At 57.6% G+C, this 22,175-nt stretch overlaps 1 protein-coding gene across 1 annotated transcript; it reads right to left on the reverse strand.

Annotated features, from left to right (window-relative positions):
- Positions 1–12,098: 12,098 nt before the first annotated feature.
- On the reverse strand, positions 12,099–22,169 carry SNX33 (sorting nexin 33). The gene is made up of 2 exons (XM_060005570.1): positions 19,951–22,169; positions 12,099–13,867 (listed from the first exon to the last, which is right to left on the reverse strand). The coding sequence occupies exons 1-2, from the start codon at positions 21,419–21,421 to the stop codon at positions 13,614–13,616; spliced, it is 1,725 nt and encodes a 574-aa protein (XP_059861553.1). The 5' UTR covers positions 21,422–22,169; the 3' UTR covers positions 12,099–13,613.
- Positions 22,170–22,175: the final 6 nt, after the last annotated feature.

The raw sequence follows: 22,175 nt of genomic DNA on the forward strand, positions 1-22,175 counted from the left end.
GGTGCTAAAGGTGGGGTTCCTTCTGAGCCCCTCTCCTCATGCTACGAGCTGGCCCTTTAAGTGGAGTTGCTGTGGCAGCTGTGGAACCCATAGAGCTGGAACCATGTCCTCCAATAGGAAGCAAGAAAAATGGTCCTCCTCCTCCTCCTCCTCCTACCCCCCGCCCCAACCAACCACTCCTGACCAGTGGGAACTGCCAGGGGTGCTAGCATCTTCCTCTGGGCCCTGAAGATTCCAGATTTTAAACGGATAGAGGTACCTGGGCAGCCCCCCCAGAATTTTCTCTTTGGGTCTCCTGTTCTCCTGGGTTTTGGGGGGTTTTTTGCTGTCAGTGGCTTTTATTGGAGTTGGGCACGGTTCCTGCCCTCGTGGGGCTCACAGTCTGGTGGGAGGGACGGGTGTGCAGACAGGAAGTTATGACACAGGGCAGTTTGGCATGGCGCAAGCATGGGGCTCTGTGTGAGCAGCTGTCCCTACTCTTATCCAAGAGGAACACAGGGAGTTCATGCAGCGCTGTCAGTCATCTAACCACCATAACACAGCTGCCCTTCCTGAGGGCTCCTCCGGCCGGGCACCACACCTTTGGTCACTGGGTCCTGATGCTGCTGCCACTGGGTGTGTTAGGGGTATACATAGCATCCAGGCTATCCTCCGAGGGGTGCTGCAGCACCTGGGGTTGGCAGCAGTGGGGAGCTCATACTGCCCGGGGCCGAGGAGTCAGAGTTTGCAGAACTTGGAGGCCACGCTGCGCTCGCTGCAGAGATGGGGTACACGGATGATGTCACAAGTGAGGGAGCCCCGCAAGTGAGTGGAGCCAAGATGGAGGCCAGACGTGCTGGACCCCTCTCTCTACAGCCCCTGTCCCATCCCGGGTCCTCTCATAGTTAATGCCATCCCTGGGTAGTTACCGCTAGGATTAGTCAGGCATTTTTGGCAAGGGCATTTGGTGCCAAAAATGCTGTGGGAGATGCAGATAGAAATTTACCTGGCCCTTCCTGAAGAAGCCCAGACATGCCAATGAGTAACTACCACACCATGTATGCCCTAACCCAGCAGCATGAGCTCGCTGGTGCGGGGAAGCCCAGAGTAGGAGGGCAGCTGGCTCTGGCTGCTTCCTTCTCTCCTTACAGAGTGTCGGGCCTTTCCGTGGAAGGAGCAGCAGGGGCTAACGTCAAGCATGACCAACCTACCTCCTGCTCACATTTCCATTCTCAGTGCAATGAGGTACAGTATTTAACTGATAGCTGCTGTCCTCACAAAACATGCCAACTCCTCAGAGAGCCCCTTGTGGCCACCAGGATAACTGGTGGGTTGTGCTTCACATTTCAGATGTCCTAAGAGCCCCTAAAGACAGGAGCAGCCCTTGGTTACATCAACCAGTGGCCAAGAAGGAATTTTCTACCCAAACGCAGCCTCAGCTGGGAGCTGGAAGAGCTCCCCGGGTCCCCAACACGGCGACTGCCAGCTCTGGTAGCCCAGAGCCTAGAGCTAAACCCAAGGCTTCCTTCTGATGCCTTGTAAGTTCACAGAGGGCTCAAGTGTCAGTCCTGAAGCCCAAATTAGACGGGTTGTCTAAGTCCTTGAAGCAGAGGAGGGTGAGGCCAGCAGCCAGGTCCGATCCAGTGGGGAGGGTCTGCAGGGAGTTGTCCACTCCCACCCTTACCTCCCAAAGACAGGTCCCTGGACAGTGCAGCAGCTCCCTGCACCCTGCCTTCTGCAATCCAGCTGGTCTTTCCCTCCCAGGCCCCTCCCTGCCTGCAGAGGGAGGGACTAAGGGAGGGGTCCAGCCAAGGTCACTAGTCAGTGCATTGGGTCTCCCCCAGGGCAGAGCAACAGCAGCAGAGGAGTGGAGAAGCTGCTGTCCGGCCCAGGCCTGATCAAGAAGGGAAGACGGGCCTCCCAGAGCTCTCTATCCTACAGAGGGTGGGGAGCAAGAAAGGCTGAACGGAGGCTGCCAAGCTGTCCCTTCTGCCCCCCAAAACAAATGCTGGCTGTGACCCCCAGCCTATGTGCTGCCCTGGTACTGGGAGTGCCTTTGGGGCACCCAACTCCCCTCCCCTCCAAGGCTGCTGAGGCCCCCAAGCCTGGCGAAGGCCTCAGCCCTCTGCACCTTGTAGTAAACGTAGTTCAGGGCTTCCCTGGTGGCGCAGTGGTTGAGAGTCCGCCTGCCAATGCAGGGGACGTGGGTTCGTGCCCCGGTCCGGGAAGATCCCACATGCCGCGGAGCGGCTGGGCCCGTGAGCCATGGCCGCTGAGCCTGCGCGTCCAGAGCCTGTGCTCCGCAACGGGAGAGGCCACAACAGTGAGAGGCCCGCGTACCGCAAAAAAAAAAAAAAAAGTAAAATAAAATTAAAAAACATAGTTCAATGCTGTGTGCTCCCTTGGGTCAGTGTCCAGCCAGCCCAGTGCTAGGCATGGAGAGATGACTGGGAAACACCTATTGCCAGACTGTATCCCCTTCTTTCCCGCAGGCCTGGAAGGTCTCTAACCACCAGTCCCACCCAGACTTCCTTTCCCGGCTTCTCTCATCCCCCAGGAGGGCAGGCGAGGCTCCCTACTGCTGCTCTGGCCCCCATCCAGAGCCCAGGCAGACGTTAAGTTTCTAAGGAGCCTGTTTGACTCTGTCCCTTCTCGCTTCTCTGTCTCTCCACGCCCACCCATGGCTCCCTCCCATCCAGACACCTGGGGTCTATCTGCTCCGAACCTCATGGGCAGAACATTTTGACCACATCAAACGTGGAAGCCCACCACAGAGTCAAAGTGGATTAAATAGGGCAGGAGCGGGGAGACCACCCGGAACCCCTCCTACTCAGATTCTCCCTGCTTCTCCAGCCCCTTCTCAGAACGCCCTGTGCCAGCTGGTTTAACCACCTGATCCCAGCCTCTGTGGGCAAGGAGTAGAGCAGAGCCAAGGGTGGCCCCCCTCTCCCCTACCCACGGGACCCCCTGCACTCAACTTGGAGTCCCAACCCAACCTTAGAGGAGTGACTTGCCACCATCACACAGCCATTCACTGGCAGAGCTGGGCCTCCTGGAGGCTCAGAACCCCTCCAGATGCCAAGGACGTGTCTCTCAGCAGTGGGATTCCTGGCACCCAGAAAGGCATCGGGGCAAGTGCAGGTGGGCCAGGGCTGCCAGACATATTGGCCAGGACAGAGACCTCCAAGAACCAGAGAGCGGCAAGGGGAGCCCTGATGGGTCTTGTTGGGGAAGGCGGAGCCTGTTGGAAAGGGCTGTTGAGCAAGCAGGAAGGTAGGCGAGGCTGGCAGAGCCTGGGCACGCCTGGAAGGCGGTGACTCAGGCCGGAAGGGCCCTTTCTGAGTCAGCCCTGCTAAAAGGTTGCCTTGTGGGGGTGGCACCTGGACAGGTGGCTGGGGCAGGGCCTGGGGACTCCAAGAAGGTTCCAGGTCTCAGCACCTTAGCCCTTGCGCCCCATGATCTGCCCTGAGAACCTCAGAGTCTGGCGACAGAACACATGAACTGAAGGAGGGAGGGCAGAGGCCGTGACTGCGTCTGCCCAATGAACTTGTACAAGTCCACCCACCTGTTTGAACTCATGATGGGATAATTGACCCTAGAGAGGATGGAGCCAGGCCTGGGGGAGCAGGCTACCTGCTTTCTGCCTAGAGCCCCACTTCTTCATTTCTGCCCCATTTCCTGTCCCTACTGGCAGCCATGGGATGTGGCTAGCTAGAGGGCCAGGCCAGCGCCCACTCCTCTGCCTGAGTTAGGACCTATCAAAACAGAGCAACTGGGGGCTTCCCTGGTGGCACAGTGGTTGAGAGTCCGCCTGCCGATGCAGGGGACACGGGTTCGTGCCCCGGTCCAAGAGGATCCCACATGCTGCAGAGCAACTAAGCCCATGCGCCACAACTACTGAGCCAGCATGCCACAACTACTGAAGCCCGCGCGCCTACAGCCCATGCTCTGCACCACCGCAATGATAAGTCCGCGCACAACAACAAAGAGTAGCCCCTGCTCGCCGCAACTAGAGAAAGCCCGCGCGCAGCAACGAAGACCCAACGCAGCCAAAAATAAATAAATAAACGAATTTATTTTTAAAAAAGCAGAGCAACTGACCAAGGCTTCTTCTCAAAGGGTCATTGCTATAGCAGCTCTTAGAACAGCACCAGGCACATAGTAAACACTCAGTAAACGTTGACCGTTGTGACGAGTTGCTGTTATAAGAGCAGCTGTTACTGAACAGCCTAGCGTGGGTCTGGTATGGTGTAGGTGCTTCACAAATGTTCAAAGTTGGGGTTATTGTTATTTTTATAATTTATTACAGGCATCACGGTGCCTGGCTCATAGTAGGTGCTGAACAAATGTTCAGTCTTCCTGGAAGGCCAAATGCAAGCATCCCCCATCTGGCAAGAGGGACATGGAGACACTCTGCTTTGCTGGCTTGGGCAGGGAGAGTGAGGTGTACAGCAAGGGGTCAAGTTCTGGGTAGGAGAAGCCAGCAGCCCCACTCTGACCTCCTCCCTTCACCCCCGCCCCACTGATTCAGAGGACCTCCCTGAGGCTGTAGAGAGCGACCATCTGGCTACCTTGGAAGAGGCTTGGCTCCAGGGACCCAAGAGGGAGGAGGCCCACTGGAACCTGCCTGCCCGGGGGGAGGAGGGCAGGGTGGTGGGGTGAACTCAGGGGGGTCCAGAGCTCCAGGGCCTCCTGGAAGAGGAGGCTAGGCTGTGCCCTGAAGAACAGGGAGTGCTGAGGCTAAGGCAGAGCTTGTGGAGGGAAGAAGATGATGCAAAGCCTGAGCGAGGAGGCGATGGACCCTGGGGCAGACAGGGCTCTGGGGACCAGACTGAGGGACACTCCTGTGGAAGCCGGGTCTGAGTGGAAGCAGCCCCCAGGAGTAAACTGGTGCTAGGCTGGAAGCACTTCTTCCCACTGCCCACCTCCCAGGCTCAACCCCTTACAGTGCAGAACTGGGGTGGGGAATGGGGGGCTCTGAGCCCTGGACCAGAACTTGGCACCCAGTTGCCCCCAGTTTGAGTGGCCTCAGTTGCCCAACTACCCAGGAGTCACCCGAGGAGCCTTAGGAGTTGGCCAGGATGGGATACCACTACCCCTCAAACATACCTACTCAACACCCCACCCAGCTGATGCCCAACAGGGCAGGTTGCACTGTCAGGGAGGAAGGGGGCTGCCTGCTCTGCCTGCTGGAACAGCACAGCCTCCTGCTATGCTGTGTGTGGAGAACAGGGAGGGGCTCTCCAGGCCACCTTGGCCTGGAACCCAGCCCTCCAGAGTGGGGGTGGGGGGGGCGGGGTCTGATGCGTATCCCCTTCCCACCCTTTCACACCCCATGCCTTGCTGAGAAAGAGGGAAATGCTCCCCAGAGCGAGTCACTGGGTCCTGGGCGGTGTGGTAGATGACTCCAGGGAGGAAGCATGCATTCAGCCACCAGCTGCCGCGGCAACACACACGTATGCACACACACACGCATATTCAAGGGACTGCCACATGCGGCCACGCACACAGGCACGTGCAGATTCACTCCCTGACAGCAGCCGACCTGTGCAAACCAGAACCCACACACACCCCCTCCCCAGAGACCTGAGACACAGCCGTGTAGACATCCCGGGTCACTGGCTATGAGCCAGGCACCGTGCTGAGCACTGGGAATAGAGCACCGGGCAAGACAGAGTAACACCAGCTCCCTGGTAGGCTGCCCTCTAACAAACAGATACATTTAAAATCTAACTTTTGCACTGAAGTATTTGCAGAGGAGGTTGTGTGGTGCTAGAGTTTCCTGGAAGCAAGTGTTATGGGGGAGTAAGATACTGGCCCAGGATTGGTAAGTGTTGAAGCTGAGGTGTGGACACACAGGGATCCGCTATATTAGCTTCTCTATTTTTGTATATGTTTGAAACTCTCCAAAATAAAAAGTTAAATACATACACATATATAATTGGCAATTGATAGAAAGTAAAATGAAGAAAAATAAGGCAGGGTAAAGGGACAGAAGACAAGAACTAAGAAGTTAAGGAAGGCTTCTCCAAGGAGGTGACATTTTAAGAAAAGACTTGAATTAACTGAGGTTCACACCGCACAGACATCTGGGCGGAAGAACATTCCAGACAGAGGGAACCAACAAAGGCAAAGGCCCTGAGGTGCAACAAGCTTGGCATATTAAGAAATAGCAGTAGGTCTGGAATTCTGTGACCTAAAGGAACAGGGTTCCAAAGTGAGATCAGAGGCCCTCGTGGGCTGAGGTAGGAGTTTGAAATCTGGCCTAAGAATGGCAGGGTGTCCTGGAGGTTGAAAGCACAGGACAGACATGATTTGATTTAGAATATGGTCTTAAAAGATCACTCTGGCTCCTGTTAGACCGTCGGGGAACGGGAGAGAGCAGAAGAAAGCTTGGAGACTACTGCAGTAGTCCAGGCAGGCGTGGCGATGTCTTGAGCCTCACGGTGAGATGGTGAGACAGGTCAGATGTGGGATCTCTTTTGAGGAGCTAACAGGGCTTTGCTCACAGCTGGCTATGGAGCGAGAGAGAGAGAGGAGCTAAGCATGATTCCAAAGCAGGACCAGAGCTTCGAGGTCAGGGGTGTCACCTTTTCCAGGCGGGGACACGGGGAAAGTCATGTGCAGCCAGATGACTGCAAGCAAAGAGCGTCCCAGTGGGGACCTACACACGGGCACAGGAGCGCACACCGGCCGGCCCCCAGCGAACACACAGGAGGATGCACGCACTCCGGGACACCAGGCACAGGCACAGACACATCGCCCCACCTCGGCCTGCCCCACCCTGCCCCACGTGGCAGCCCCAGGACCAGAGCCCACACCCTCCCCAGCTCAGCCTCGGCACTCGCAGGATCCCCAGTCCTAGCATTTCCCTCCCAGCTCTCACTCCCATCCCCCATATTGGCCCCTTGAACAAGGAGGCTCCTGACTCACTCTCTTCCTTCCCCAGAATCCTGCCTCTGACCCCAGCTCTCTGCCCTTGGCCTCATCTGTCCAGCCGCCTCCACCGCAGCCGGATCCTGCTCGCACACCCCAGCCTGAGGCCCTACAGAAAATTAGCATCGCATATTTGCTCGATGCTCTCTATGGGCCAAGCCCTCTGCCCTTCCACCTGCTGCCTTGAAGGCACGCAGCCACCTCCACCCAATGCCCACCAGCTACCCCCACTGCCCCACTCCCCTCAATGCCCGGCACTCCTGCAGTCGCTCTACAGCAGGACGGTTGCCCCCACCCTGCCCAGCCTGCCAGCCTTGGAAGGGTGGCCTGGTGCAGTGGGAACAGCACAGCTCTGTGTCCAGGCAGAATCAGCCCTACCACTGAGCAGCTGCACGATCTCACACAGGTGACTCAGTGCCCCTGAGTCTCCGTGTGCTGTAAAATATTGGCAGTAGCTCTCACCTTCCAGACCGCTGTGACCAGTGAGCTAACTCATGGGAGGTACTTAGCCCAATGCCCAGCACAGAGCAGCACACGGTCGCTGTTGCGCACTCGGGCCCAGCCCTGACATCCACCCACCGTGTGGCCTTAGAGGGTTCATCCAATCAGTTTTCTCAACTCATTTAGTCGGGTAACAATATTCTTGGCCCTGCCTCTCTCAAGTGCTGCTCAGAGGCTGGTAATCCCAGCTACTCCTTACTGGGCACTTGCTATGTGCTCATATAACCCTCCTAACAGCCATCTGGAACTCCTGTTATAAATGGAGAAATGGAAGCATGGAACAGTTAAGAAACATCCCTAAAACAAGCAGGTGTAGAGAGGATTTGCACTGAGGCGCAGCCACTCGGGTCCTGCCTCTGAGGAGTGGAGGGAAAGGGGCTTTGCTGTCTGGGGGGCAGCAAAGGCTGTCTGCTGGAGCCTCATTCTACCCTCACTCAGAGCACTGCCTCCAAAATGGCAACAAAGGGAATAAGGTCAGCCTGGAAGAGGCTCCAGGTGCCTCCAGGCTCCAGCTAGCCTCCAGCTCCTACCTCAGGCATCAGCCATTTGCCTCCCAACACGGGTGGCCCAGGCCTGCGTACCACTCACAACGGCTCGGTTACTCTACACGTCCCTCGCTGGGCCCCATTTCCTGGCCTGCAAAATGATGTTGATAATCTCTTGCATACAGGGTGGTTGTGCAATACTGGCCATCCAGTGTCCACCACAGTGCCACTTGCACTGGGGGAGGTAGAAGCCCCCGAGGCTGGAGATCCAGGGGGATTGGAGACTTGGACCCCTTCCCAGGTAGAACCTGACCTCAGGAGACACAGGGTTACACAGGGTAAGCAGCCTCCCAGAGCGCCTTGTGCTTGAGCGTGCGGTGGAGGCTGTGGAATGATTGTGCCAGCCCCTTGAGGTTCCCTGAGGCCCACAGGGGCAATTGAGGGAATCTGGAGTGCCCCAAACTGAGAAAAGGCCAGACCCACAGAGGCTTAAGGGTGGGGATCAAAGGAGCAGGTGGTGGGAAGGCAGGAGGTAGGGGAAAATGACCAAAGGGTCCAATGCTAACCTAGGACCATGGTGGGCACCACAGGCCCAGTGCCAGGGTCCAGGAGCCCTGCGAGAACCCACAACAATGTTTGCAGCCAAGGGGTAAAAAAAGTAGCAGAACACCAAAAGGCAAAAGAAAGAAAAGACAAAAATCAAAATGAAGAAAATTTAATTAAATATCTACAAGACATTGTCAAGTAATTAACAGAACCCAGCTCAAGTAGGTATATGTGAACGACCTTTAATGTGGAATGCCGGCAAATTTTCATGAGTGATAGGATGAGGGAATTCAGCTTCTAAAATTCAAAGTGCCAGGGGCCTGCGTAGGGTCTTCAAATGTACCATCCCCAAAACTTACATGCCTCCCTGGGGAAGGGAGGGGTCCCCAAATTGACGTCAGATTACTTTTCTGTCAGGTGGGTTAATGAGAAAGCAAAAGAGAAAGTCAGGTCAGTTACAGGAAAGTGAAGTGATGTTCCTCGCACACGTTCATTTGTAATCGGAGACCCTGAGTCACTGCAGACGTCACTGTGCAATGCTGCCCTCAGCCTCTTCATCCCTGGGGGGCTGGCGGGACTCACCGGACCCTCAAAGCCCCTGCACATTTCAGCAGTTGGTTTGCCAGCCTCCCATTCTTTCACAACTCTGGAGCGAAGATCTGCTACCCCTTCTTCCTCCAGACCTACGTGAGTTAATCAAGGTGACTTTAGGGAATGAAGCCAGAGCGCTGGGCTCAAGCCCAGCCCCACCTCGGCCCCACTGTGTGATCCTAAGCAGTTCCCATCCTCCCTGTGGCCAAGCCTCAGTCTCTCTGTCTGTGAAGTGGAATAATAATGCCTACCAGGGCTGCCATGCGGACCAAGGAGGCCACAGCTGTGAAACAGACTGGACTGCATCGGGATTTGACTAACAAAACCAAACCAAAGGAAAAAAGCTTTGTTGAACCCGGGAGTGGGGTTTCACAATCGACCCTTCTGAGCTATGTCTGGGGAGGTGAATTTTTATGTTTCCTCATGGTCTTTTTGCCAGGGTTCATCATCTCCTCTTGCCCCAAACAGCGTAAGGAGGTACCAGAGCCGCAGTGGTGGGGAAGCAGATTGGGGTGGGCTGGGGGTGGGTGAGGGAGCCAAGCTGGCTTGGCTCCTGGAGGACTGAGTCAGCGGGCAGGCAGGCAGGGCGGGCCCAGTCCTCGAAGGCTTGGGGAGGAGATGGTGCAGGAATGTTCCTCCCGCCCAGGCCTGGGCCCTGCCCACCACATTCTGGCTCCTGCTCTCTGATGCTGCAGCCTCAGCTCTGGCTCCGAAGATGGGAGATGCTTGGAGCTTTGTTGAGTAGGTTCAGCCAGGGGCCTTCAGAGGCAGTCTGGCCCTGGGGACTGACCCAGGGGTGGGCAAGGCCAGGCCAGAGCCTGATGGGAATTGGGCTCTGACCCTAGAGCAGACCCACGCCCCACTGGGTGATGCAGCCAAAGGCCACCGCTCACTAAACCTCAAGTTTCCCGTCTCTGCAACGAGGAACTGAACTTGGTGGTGTCAGATGAGGGATGATCGTGGCTGGCTCCCCCAGGAGGCGGTGCAGGTGGAGTCCAAGAGCATCTACATCTGTGACACATTGGCCATGTGCATGTGTGACTTCACGGCCGCGTGTGTCTGAGTGTGTGTGTCGCCATGTGAGTGTATGACCATGCACAGTACTATGGTATGGCTGTGAGTGACGACGTGGCTGAGACTGACAACATGTATGTGGGCGTGGACGAGCGTGGACGTGGCTGTGAAGGTGTGACAGTCTGTGGCACTGTGGCTGGGAGTGCAGTTGTGCAAGCACATGACCGTGCATACGTGTGTGAGTGTGGAGCCTGGTGTGACCTGTGTGCCGCACGCAGGTTGTGTGGCTCTGTCTGCTTTGGGTTGGGCAACTGTGTCTGTGACCAGGCCTGGCTCTGCTACAGCCGTGGCACAGCTGTGGCATGGTGGTTCATGGCACTCCTGTGTCCAGGAAGCAATAGGATGCAGAATCTGAGGGCTGCCTCCATCCCCAACCCCCATATGTGGCCACAAAGCAGACTCCTTTCCTGGGCTGGGCCAAGACTGGGGATCAGAGGTCCCCCACCCCCCAGCTCCAGGTCCTGGTAGTTGCCCAGGGCAGAAAGAGAAGCCTTGTTTTCCACCCGCCTCAGGGAGGAAACTGGAGGCAGCTGGGCTCAGCTCAGTCTGGAACATCTGCCTGGCATGAGACTGAGGCCAGCCCGCAGGCCCAGCCACCACCAGGATACCCCCACACACACACTGGTCCCCAGTCCCCTGCCGAAAGAGGCTCCGGCCAGCCCAGACAAATCTCAAATTCCCCCAACACTCAAACCCACACAGAGATAGAAAGAAACCAGAGAGAAGGGCTGTGACGTCCTCACTTCCCATCACATGTATGTCTGTCCCTGCCTAGAGCCCTCAGGATGCCTGGAAGAGGACTGGCCCATCCCCAGACTTCACGTTCTGATGCTTTTCCTAGGCACAAGCCCCTCCTGAGAAAAGCGTCAGACCAACCTCTCACCCGGAGGATGGAAGGCATGGGAGGTGGCCCCCCGCTCAAGAAAGAGACACAAGAGGGCAATACTATTCCCAGGGCAAGAAGAGTGAACAGGGGACTTTCCAGGCACTGTGTGTTGAGAAGAGCATTCCCACCGCCCCAGCGCTGACTGGGCCTGGGAAGGAGACCCCCACCGCTCTGCCCATGGTCAGAGCGCTCACTGCAGAAGGCCGCAGTGAGGTTGGAGTGGGGAAGAGGTTAAGGGTGGGAAGGTCCTCGGATGTGTTGGAAAATGAACGAAGGAGGGCAGGGAGGAGAGAAAGGAAAATTCCACAGAAAGTCCCAAATCTGACCTAATTTTGACCCAGGGCCAGGGGCCCATTCCAGAAGTTCCTCTGAGGACTCTCTGCCCTGAACAGGGAGCCTCTGCTGCCCCTTCCCCACTGCACCTGCCACCCCTTACTCTACCTCACTGCCATGAGCTCCTCTGCCCCCAGCCCGGCCAAAGCCTCCCCTGATGTCCAGACCCCAGCAGCCCTCCCTCCACCAAGTCCCCATTGCCCCAAGAGAACCGCGGCCCCCCAGCCCTCCTCTTTCCCGTGTGCAAACAGATTCCTGTTCATCCTGCCTGGGACACCCCCAAGGGCACGGCTGGGGGGTCCACCTCAGTTTCCAACTGGGCAGCCACAGCAGGCCTGGGCAGCCTGGACTGGACGGCTTGGGGAAGGACACAGGTTCTGAGACCCACCCCCTCCCCTGGACTGGGGCTTTCCTGGGGGCAAGGCTGGGACATGCCCTCCCGGGGAGAGGAACCCCCTATCGATTAGACTGTCCCTTCCTCACGTGACCTTCAGTCCTAGATCACAGAGCAGCAGAGCCAAACCCCTGGCAAGACTCCACCCATTTGAGAGATGAGGACAGTGAGGTCTGGGAAGGGTATGCATCCAGCTGGGGTCCAGGGCCACCCAGAGGTACCCAGCTAGCTCCTGCCTCCAGCACCGTCCTCCCCCCAGCTTCTGAGGTTCTGGGGTAAATGTTGTGCCCATCACGACCTCAGAATCTGGTCCAGTCGCTCCCAGGGACAATTAGGGCTGTATCCTTCCCCACCCCCTCATCCCCCGCTGGGATCCAAATAAGGAGTCATATTTTTGTTATCTTAACTGTAAAAGGTTTATCAAGAAAACAAGAAAGAAAGAAGATTGAAGCAGCAGCAGCCAGGAACAGCCATGACCTCCTGGGGGGGGCCAGCAGTGGCACCTGTCAGTTCCCCCAACCCACTGCTGGACCACGCGCTGGCCTGGGGGTGTGGGGGGAGCCCCCTCGAGGATGTAAACATGGGTGGGAGACAGCACAATCCCACCAGGACCTGAACCGGCATCACAGTGAGGCTGGCTGTGGGCAGGTGGGCCGAGGATCCCTGGGGTGGTGGGTAAGTTGGCCCCTGGGAGCCTGAGGCCCAAGCCTGCTTGGAGTGTGGGAGCTATTGCTGGTGAACTCAAATACCCGGTAACTTCTGGGTGTCCCCTCCAGAAAGGTGCCACCAGGGTCCTGGGATCCGAGGCTTGCCTTAGCACCTTGAGCCCAGGGCAAAGATGCTGCATGGTCCCCTAACCAAGGGGTGAGGGAGCTCAGCTGGTGAAGGGGAGTCAGGAGGGAGTTGGCCTGCAGCCCCTCCTGTGGGCGGGGGGGGGGCCGGGACAGGGGCATGGGAGCAAGGCAGATCCCTCCCCTCTGTCACACAAGGGGACACCACTGAGGGGTGCACCAGACTTGCTTGGGAGGGGCTTCCCTGGTGGCGCAGTGGTTGGGAGTCCGCCTGCCGATGCGGGGGGCGCGGGTTCGTGCCCCTGCCCGGGAGGATCCCGTGTGCCGCGGAGTGGCTAGGCCCGTGAGCCGTGGCCGCTAGGCCTGCGCGTCCGGGGCCTGTGCTCCGTGGCAGGAGAGGCCACGGCAGTGAGGGGCACGTGTACCGCAAAAACAAACAAACAAACAAAAAACTTGCTTGGGAAAGGTAGAGGAGAGAAGACGGGGTCTTTCCATGCCTCCACAGCCTTGCCCATGCTGTTCTTCTCCTCTGAATGCCCTCCCCACCTACTGTCCCCACTTACTGTCCAGCAGGTCCTTGTCATTCTTCAAGACACTACGCCATGGAGTCATCCCTAACTGGCAGAATGAGTGGTCCCTTCTGCGAGCTATTTACCATCAATCTTTCTGTACTGCCTCTGCCTGTTTCTGGGTCTGACCCCCACCTCAACTGGGGACTCCCCAAGAGCAGGCGTGTCGCAGCCCTGGATGCCCAGTGTCTGACCCGGGGCCGCAGCAGGCCTGCGCGTCTGCTGAATGAACGAGGGGATGGTGGCCAGGTGAGTGAGCGCTATAGGCTCTAGGGGAGGCTAAGACCCTGGCCTGACCTCAAGTGACTGACCAGCAGCCCAGGCCTTGGCCTGGAGGGCTTCTGGCCCCATCCTCACCCCTGCTGTGCCCCTATCTCTAAGGGGTGGGGGACTTCCCCAGGGATATCCATGACTCCTCCAAAGCCCACCCCTGACCAGCCAGGCACTGCTGGTGTGGGAAGGTCTGGAGGGCAGCATGCATCGCAGCCACCAGGCCCCAGGGGCGGGGAGAGGACCAGGGACACGTGGTCAGAGGCTGTCATACATGTGCAGTGTCTTCTCCAGCTGCTGGCCTACCCGCTGGTAGAAGAGGATCTGCTGGCGCAGGTAGTTCTGCATCATGTGCTTGAAGTCGAGCTCGCGGCGCTGGTGGAAGTGGTTCATCTCAGCCTGCAGGGCGAAGCCCACCACGCGGCAGCGCCTGCGAATGCCATCTGCCTCGTCCTGTGCCATGCGGCCCTCGTCACTCATGCGCTGGCTCTCCTTCACCTTGGCGAAGGCACCTGGCATGGGCAGAGCAGAGGACAAGGACAAGTTAGGGCTCCGGGCTCCCCAGTTCGCTCCCTAACCCCACGGTGAGACCCGGGTCCAGGCAGACAATACCCTCATCGGCTGAACTCAGGCCTCGCTCTTGGACTCCACGGAGTCCAGACCCATGGTCCAGCCGCCTGGGTGTCTCCACCAGGATGTCCACCAAACCCTCACCTTCAGCACATCCTAAACCAGATGCACCATCTTCCCTCCAAACCTGTGGCGACGCCAGCAGCCCACACCTGACCTGCCCTGCCAGCTGATTGATTTCTAGGACCAGGCCGTCCCCACCCACCACAGGCCTCGTCACCCCTCACGCTGGCTCCCCATTCACCTCCAACATCACCTCCTCCGGGAAGCCTTCCCTGCAGCCCCAGTACATCAGGTGCCTCCCAGTGCTCTCGGGTGCCCTGGGCTTCCCTCTGCTACAGCTCTTACCACCCTGTGGTTTCTCTGACCGCTTCCTTCTGGGCTGTGAGCTCAATGTCTCTAGCATCCAGAACAAAGCCTAGCCCACAGCCGATCCTGGTATGTGTCTGCTAAGCTGATTCAACCTCACTGGACTGCTACCATAGGCCCCTCATGGGCCTCCCCACCTCAGTCTCAGCCTCTGAGAGGTTCTCCATACCCACAGCTCCAAGCCTCCCCTGGCTTCCTTCTGCCTGCAGAGCTAGGTCCCCCATTCTCCTGGCCTGTGAGGCCCTCTGGGAGTTGACCCCTGCGCCCGTTCCACGCTGACCCCACGTTCATCAAATTCAGCTTTCTTTCCTACCTTCCTATCTCTGCCCCCTGGATCCCTACGCATAATGCAAGGCTCTGACGGGGTGCCGCTTCTACACGGAGCATCCCCCAGGCAGACCGCCTCCCTATCTCAGCTCACCAGGGCTCTCCCCACCCCCATCACCCAGCCGATTCTAAAACAGAGCCTCAAAAGCCACCTGGAGTTTTCCTTTGTGTGTGTCTCCCCACATATAGGCCCTGCTCCCTCCTCACCCCAGCCCCCAGGGGACTAGAGGAAGCCATTATAATAACCAGGTGGCAGATGGGGGGGGTCAGGGGATGAACCTGGGGAAGGGACCCAATTTGGAAGAATGGGAATGAATCAACAAGCACTTGGTGAAAGAATGTCAGCTCTGAATTAACAGCACTTGACTGATTCCATGCTGAAGCCGGCAGGGGCAGTTGCTGAGGCGGTGAGGCAGTCTCCCTGCGCCTGGCAGGTACTCCTCGCAGGGCTGTAGGGAATCCACTGTGTGAAGAAGATTAAGGAGGTGGGAGGGGTTGGCACGGAGGACAGCACACTCCCCGAGCGCTTCAAAAGCATCCACTGCACACAAGTAACACGCTCGTTTTTCATGTTTCCCACCTCTCCCTTAAGGAGGTCTCTCGTGGACCTTTGAAACGTATTCTTTTTACTCCAAGCTGTTCAAATGCATCCAGGATGCATTTACGGAGCGTCTACCACAGGCTGGAAATAACTCTGAATGCCTTTAGAAGGAGCAGCACCTATATTAGATGGCAAGTGTGTGGCTAACTGGCAAAGAGCGGCATTTCGGGCGGACAGACTCAAATTTGGAGCGTTTCCAGGGCTGCTCACACAGCACCTAAAAGAACTCTGCAGTCCCCAGCTCGAGCCCACTCAGTCCTTTTGCCACCTTCTTTGAACCACTTCTCGCCTCCTGTTCCATACCGACTGCCCAGGTCTGGGCAGCAGGAGAGGGATCACCCCAAGGCCCAAGAGGAGGACCCCTTGAGAGGCTTCGGAGCTGGAGTGGCCCTAGAGACTAGCTGTCCAACACCCACATCCACCCCTCACTCTCCACCCCCACACTGTGCAGAGGAAACTCAGGACCCGGCAGGAGGGCACTTGCCGAGGGGCTCGCAGCCTCTTTCCTGCTCCAAAAGTGGGGGATGCCTGGCCCAGAGGCATCCCTGCACAGCTGGGGGTAGACACCACTTCTACTGCAAGGAGCCTAGGCCAGGTCCCCCAGGCATACGTGTGGGGCATCCAGACAATGGACTTAGGAATTTGAGAAGGTCCCAAGGGGTAAAAAGAACCATAAGAAGCAAAGTAGGAAAGAGCAGGACAAAGAAACTAGAGTCAGGCTTCAGCAAAGGGCACCTACTAGCCTGGATTCCACCTTCCTGAGAAAGTCTGGGTGCGTTGGGGGTGGACTTGCATTTAAGAAAGCTTTTCTTGCCCATGGACTTAGAGGAAGGAAACTGAGGCCCAGATAATAGGAATGAATCTATTGCAATTGCTAGGTATCCGCAGACAGGCAGGGAGCCAGAGATGGGGGGCAAAGGCTGTGGGGGAAGGGGGAGGCCCCACCCTGCTCCCTGTCACCCCTCCACCCTGTGACTCCGATGTGGGACTGGGACCAGCTAACACTAATGCACCCCAGAGACAGACTGGGACTCAGGACTCAGGCCTGTCTCCCGTCACCTGACACATTCCACCTAGGACTCAACCTGAGAACTGAGGGCCCAGGGGCACCTCCTAACCTGGCAGTTGTCCTGTAGGCTGGGTCCCAGGAACAGGGAAAGGAGGGTTGGAGCTTCAGAGCCCCAGGGTCCCAGGCATATCCCCTAAACTGCCACCTTAATCTATCTTGTCCCTACCTCTTGGAGGTAGTTACCACCCACCCTAGGTTGAGGGCAGGAGGTCTGAGTCCTAGTCCCACTGTGTCACCTCCAACAAGGGCTACAGGCCTCCCCACTGTCAAATGGGACACACGTTGGACTAGATGTGATGCTGCTGACAATTGCTCACAGCGGAACAGCGCTTTAGAGTTTCCACATCAGTAAAATGGGATGATAATAGTACCCACCCTATAGGTATACCTGAGTTTAACTGAACTAATATGTTTAAAGTACTTAGGATGGCACCTGACAGAGTAAGAGCTCCCCTCGCAACTATGTGCGAACTGCTTTTCAGTCCCAGCCAAGACCCAGCTGGTGGTGGCTCCTGGTGATACAATTCTTTGTTCATCAGCGCCTAGGAGGGGAGGTAGAGGGAGAGCTAGATGATGGCCCACAGCATAGAGGCTGGACCCACTTATTCCCCCAGGCAAGAACTTGGTCCTGCAAAAGGGCCACTTTGCCTTGGCCAACCTGAGAGCTCCATGGCCCCTCCACGCATGCTCTGTGGTCCAGGGCCTGCCTCCAGCCTGCGGAGGATGCCAGCTCAGTTGGTGCTAGAACACCCAACCCCCTCCCTGCTCCCTCCCCTTCTGGCTTGTCTACCCCAGGCACCCATCCCTTAGGGAGTTCCCTCTGCTATCTGTCTGGCACAGTAGAAACAGCCTGGCTGTGGAGTCAGAGACACCTGGGCTCCAGTTCCTGCTCTGATTATCATTCCTCCTCACTGCCCCTCATCTGAAAACAGAGGGAACCACACCAGTCTCCGCAGCTTGTGATGAGTCTTAGGACCGAGCCCTGCCCTGGCTGGCTCTCAGGCAGGGGCCCTGGACAGTCACTGTTGCCCCTTGTTGTCCCAGGGTAACTATTACTAAGGCTCTCTTTCACCCCCAAGATTGCCCTGGTTTGGATGGTAAATTACATGGTTGCCCTTCTCTTAGGAGACCCCTAAAGTGAGCTCCAGGGGCTGGGCCAGTGGGCAGACAGGCTGGCACCTCAGTGCCAACCAGGTTCCATGGCCCATTTTCCTAAGTTTTCTGAGGCGAGGAAGCTCTTTCAGGGTCACCTCAGAGGCAACATTTGTCCAAATCCTGGTCTCCTGACCTCTCCTAGGCCTCCCATCTCCTTCCTTCCAAGGCCTGTCCCACATGCTTGCCATCTTTCAGATGTATGAACAGGCTGGACAGAATCCTGGGGACCCAGGGCCCAATTTTCTTTCTCCTTCCTCTGTGAAAGGGCTCCATCCACAGGGCCAACATGGGATCCCCCCTCCCCCCATCAGGCTGTGGTTCCCCCAATTCTGTCTCAGCCAGATTCCAAGCCCCCCTCCCTAACTTGCCCCACCACGGGCCTAGGAGTGGCAGTGCAGAGCCCAGAAGGGGGAAGAGTAAGCCCAAAAGAACTTGGCTTATTGGGGAGGGGTCCTCCAGGTCTGGGAAGGTGGGGCAGCCTCTGCCTGAGGTTGAACACATCACCCCAGGCCCCTCACCTTAGAAACACCTCCAGTGGAAACTCAGAAGTGGCCTCTCTCAGCTCTGTCTCCCTGCCCCAGGGTCAGAAAGGCCAGTCTGGCTTTACTCCCTCCTGCTTCAGTGGGAGCCTGGGAGTATGAGTATGGGGTTGCCTTCCTGCCCCCTGCTCTGCCCTGGGTGAGGGTCCCCAGACACTGCATGGGGGCAGCTGTTTAATCACTATGTCCCTGCTTCCCCCCATCCTGCTGCCCACACAGGAACATGCCATCCAAGGAGCTGGTTGAACCAGCTTTCCCAGGCCGTAGCACAGCAGTGAGCGTGGCTCCACTTCCGCACAGGGTGACGCCTGCCCCAGTGGGCCCCAGCCACCAGCCCTGCCCAATCCCTGCCCAGAGCTCAGAGCCAGATCTAAGGCATCACTCTGTCCTCGACCAGACCCTCCCCAGGAGTCTCTCCCCTACCCACCCCTTTGAAGGCCTAAGAGCTCACTGTGTCCGCCCTCCCTTGTCTTACAGATCGGGAAACTAACTCCCAGAGAGGGGAAAGCACTTCCCAGGGACACACAGCAAACTGGGGGCAGAGCCAAGACCAGAACTCAGGCCTCATGTCTCCTGAAGCTGAAAGAAGGGAAGGAGGAAGAGAGGAATGTGGAGAAGAGAAAAAAACGGCAGAGGAGAAGGAGGAAGAGAAAGTGAGGGAAGAAAGGAGGCTGGGAGCTGGAGAAGTTCTAGAAGTTAACCTCCTGGTAAAGGAGAACAAGGCGGGTTTACTCCAGACTCTCCTGGGGACCAGGTAGTGTGGTGGTGTTTGCTGTCCCCCAGGCAGTCCAGAGGCCTGCCTCCTGGCCTCACCCAGAGGAAAACTCCCCACCAAGCCAGGCCTGACCTCAGGGCCTAGGGGCCTGGGAGCCAGCCCCACGCCCTGCAGACGTTCTTCCTTAGTTACCAAGCAGCCCTGGGGAGGACCACACCTCTCTCCTGCCCTGCCTGTAGTCCCCAAGACTCAGCCACCTGCCAGGTCAGCTCCTGACTCACTGCTCAGGCAAGAAGAGAAGCCAGGCTGGGGAAGGGGGAATTGGATGGACCATGGGGGTAGTGCCCTGGACCCCCGCTTCCTCCCCCAACCCAGCCCGGCTGCCCCTAGGTGACCCGGCTATGAGTCACTTCCCTGGAAGTTCCTTGACAGCCCCACAGTAACAAGGACCCATCCTGTCCCTCCCGTAGGGAGGGGGCCGTGAGAACTGAACACATGGCTGGGCTTGGGAGGTGGCCGAGATGGATGTGTCCTTGGGGAGGTGCAGGAGGAAGGGGCAGCCCCAGCTGGGCCATGGACTCCTTGTGCAAGCACCATTCTGTGGACGCAGCTTCTTCATCTGCAAAAGAGGGGCAGCCACCCTCCAGAACACAGATAGGGAGGGAGCTCACAGATAGGATATGCAGCGGTGAGAACAGCCTCTGCAGCTGCAAAGGCAGGGAGGCAAGCTTGTGACAAGTGGGAAGACAGGCTACACTCTGTGCTCCTGTTATCTGGGTCTGTGTCCATGACCCCTTGCGGGCTCCTCAAGGGCAAGTCCTGGGCCCCAGTCAGCTCCGTGTTCCCAGACCCCAGCCTGATATCTTGAAGGGCTCAAAGCATGATGGGTAAATGAGTAAATGAGACAGAAACAGAGAAAACGAATGAATGAATGAACGAACGAACAGACAACAAGAAGGTAAGCAGTGAACTCCATGAGGACAGGGATCAGACCTGCCCATAATAATATCCCTGCACCTAGAATAGCACCTGCCACCTGGTAGGTGCTCGACACACTTGTTGAACGTATGAATGAGACACAGACAGAAATTCTAGCTGCACCGTTCTGCTCGGTCTAGGCCATCTTCATACCCCCAGTGCCCAGCAGAGTGCAGATGCTGTAAGGATCTCCAGTCCACACTGGCTCTTACCTTTCTGCAGGTGGATGATGTCGGGGAAGTTGGAGAGCAGGCCCTGGTAGAGAGACAGCGTGTCGAGCATCTGGAAGAGGTCGTTCTTGGGCTGCTCGGCAAACATCTCACCCACGGCTTCATAGGTACGGCCCGTGTGAGAAATGGCGCTGTTGAGGGCTTCGGAGCTGAAGGGGGGGTCCATCTGGAAGGCATGACTGATGGCCTGGAAGGCATTGCCCAGCTTCTGGAATTCCTTGCGGAAGCCCCCCACATGCTTGCGCACCAGCTCCGATGCTACGGTGCTGAGCTGCAGGACGCTGTCGTCCATCTTCTTGCTGAAGGCTTTGAAGGTGTCCACACGGTCCTCCACATCCTGCAGGTCCTGGTGCTCCGTGGGGATCTGGAAGGTGAGCAAGAAGCTGGCGCCCACCATCTCGTCCTTCTCGGCCCGGCGTTTGCCCATCTTCCACTGCTTGGCATCCAGGCAGCTAAGGAAATGTTGGAAGCCCTCGTACTGGGACAGCACGGGGTGGCTAGTCATGTGGTCCATCCAGAGGATGAGCCGCCGCTTCCGCTTCTCAATGAAGTCCTCCTCGAAGCGGCCTGTGGCCTGCTTCTCTGGCAGGTGGGGCACCGAGATGACAGTGAACTTGTGCAGCAGGCGGTTGTACAGCCAGTCGAAGTGTTTGTAGCGCCTGTAGACAGGGGAGCCAGCGTGTGTGGGTGTGAGCTTGTAGGAGATGTAGCTTTTGATGCCCTTGAATTTGGTCTGTTTGGTGGGGTCCTCCACGGAGCAGGCAAATGGGTGGGGGTTGGCCTTCCACTGGGGGCCGCGAGGGCCCATTTCAATGGAGTATGTCTCAGCGATCTTGGCCATCATGGGCACGTCACCCAGGATGAAGGCCTCCACGCCAGAGCGCACAAAGCACGAGAAGCGGTTGAGGTTGCGTCCCACCACGCTGCCTCGCTTGGCAGATGCCAGGCTGTCCTGCCGCTCCAGGGGTGGCTTGGGCCGGAAGGCCGTGTGTTGGCTGGGGTAGGCACCAGGGTAGGAGAGGTTGAGTGGGGGGTGCCCGTTGGTGCCCAGCCCACCAGCCCGTGGCTCCTCCACCACTGTGCATCCATCATCCCAGTCATCCCAGTCATCATCATCGTCCTCCTCGAAACTACCCTGGTTTGAGAGGAAGCCACTGCCCCCCCGACTCCAGGAAGGGTCTGCCACGCTGGAGCCGTCGTATAAGCTCACCTGAGTGCCCAGAGAGCCTGCAGGACTGCTGGAGTAGTCAGCATGGTTGGAGCTGGTGCCAGAACGGATGATCTCCACGTAAGAGGCAGGGAAGAGCCCTGTCTCACCGCGGCTGTTCTGGCCCTGCAGCCATCCATCCAGCGAGGTCTCGCTGAAAACAACCAGGTCCTCATCCTGCTGGATGCTGATTTCCTCCTTGTTCTCGCTACGGAAGTCATAGAGGGCTCGGCCTTTTAGTGCCATGTCTGGGCCAGTGGTAGAGAAAGATGAGGACAGAGTCCTGCCCAGAACTGGGGACACTTGCTAGGGTGTCCAAGAATGCACTAGCAACTCAAGGTCCGCCACAGCCCTCAGTCTCTCAGCCCCTACGGCGGGGTCTCAGCACCCACAGATGGTGTCCAGCCTCCCTCTCTTCAAAGCAATGTCCACGGCCCAGAAACAGGTCTCCCTGCACATGCCTGTGAGCAGGGAGAGCTCATGTCCATGGTCTTCCTCCCTTCCTTCCTCAGCCCCTAAAAGGGAGAGTCTCTCTTCCTCCCACTCCCAGAAGAAAAGTCAAGTGACTCGGAGAAGTCAGCTCTGAGAGGGCAAGAATTTGACACTCTCCACTGGAACAATGTTCTAAAATAGAAGAGAATCACTCAGAAACCACCGTCCCAGAAACCCCAGCAGCTCTGGCTCCCAGCTCCTTCTGGCTCCACAGGCCTTGGGAGGCTCTCACATTCCTCTGTAGATCTGCTCCTTCCTCCTTCCTCCTCCTCTTCCTGGGCCACTGGGTTTTCAAAAATCCAGAAAATCCAAGAGGGGCAAGGAGAAAAGCAGCAGCCTCCTGAATCGAATCCAAGGGTGGATGTGTCCGGCTTCACAACAAGCCAGGCCGGGAAAACAAGGACTGAGGCTTACACAACAGGCCGCCAACGCTTCGACCCCGGCGGCCCGGCCCGGCCCGGCCCCCAGCCCCCAGCCGGCTGGGGCGCCCTCTCCCCGCCCCCAAGTG

The sequence above is a fragment of the Delphinus delphis genome, chromosome 2, assembly GCF_949987515.2.
Source record: "Delphinus delphis chromosome 2, mDelDel1.2, whole genome shotgun sequence".
In the NCBI taxonomy this organism is placed as follows: Eukaryota; Metazoa; Chordata; class Mammalia; order Artiodactyla; family Delphinidae; genus Delphinus; species Delphinus delphis.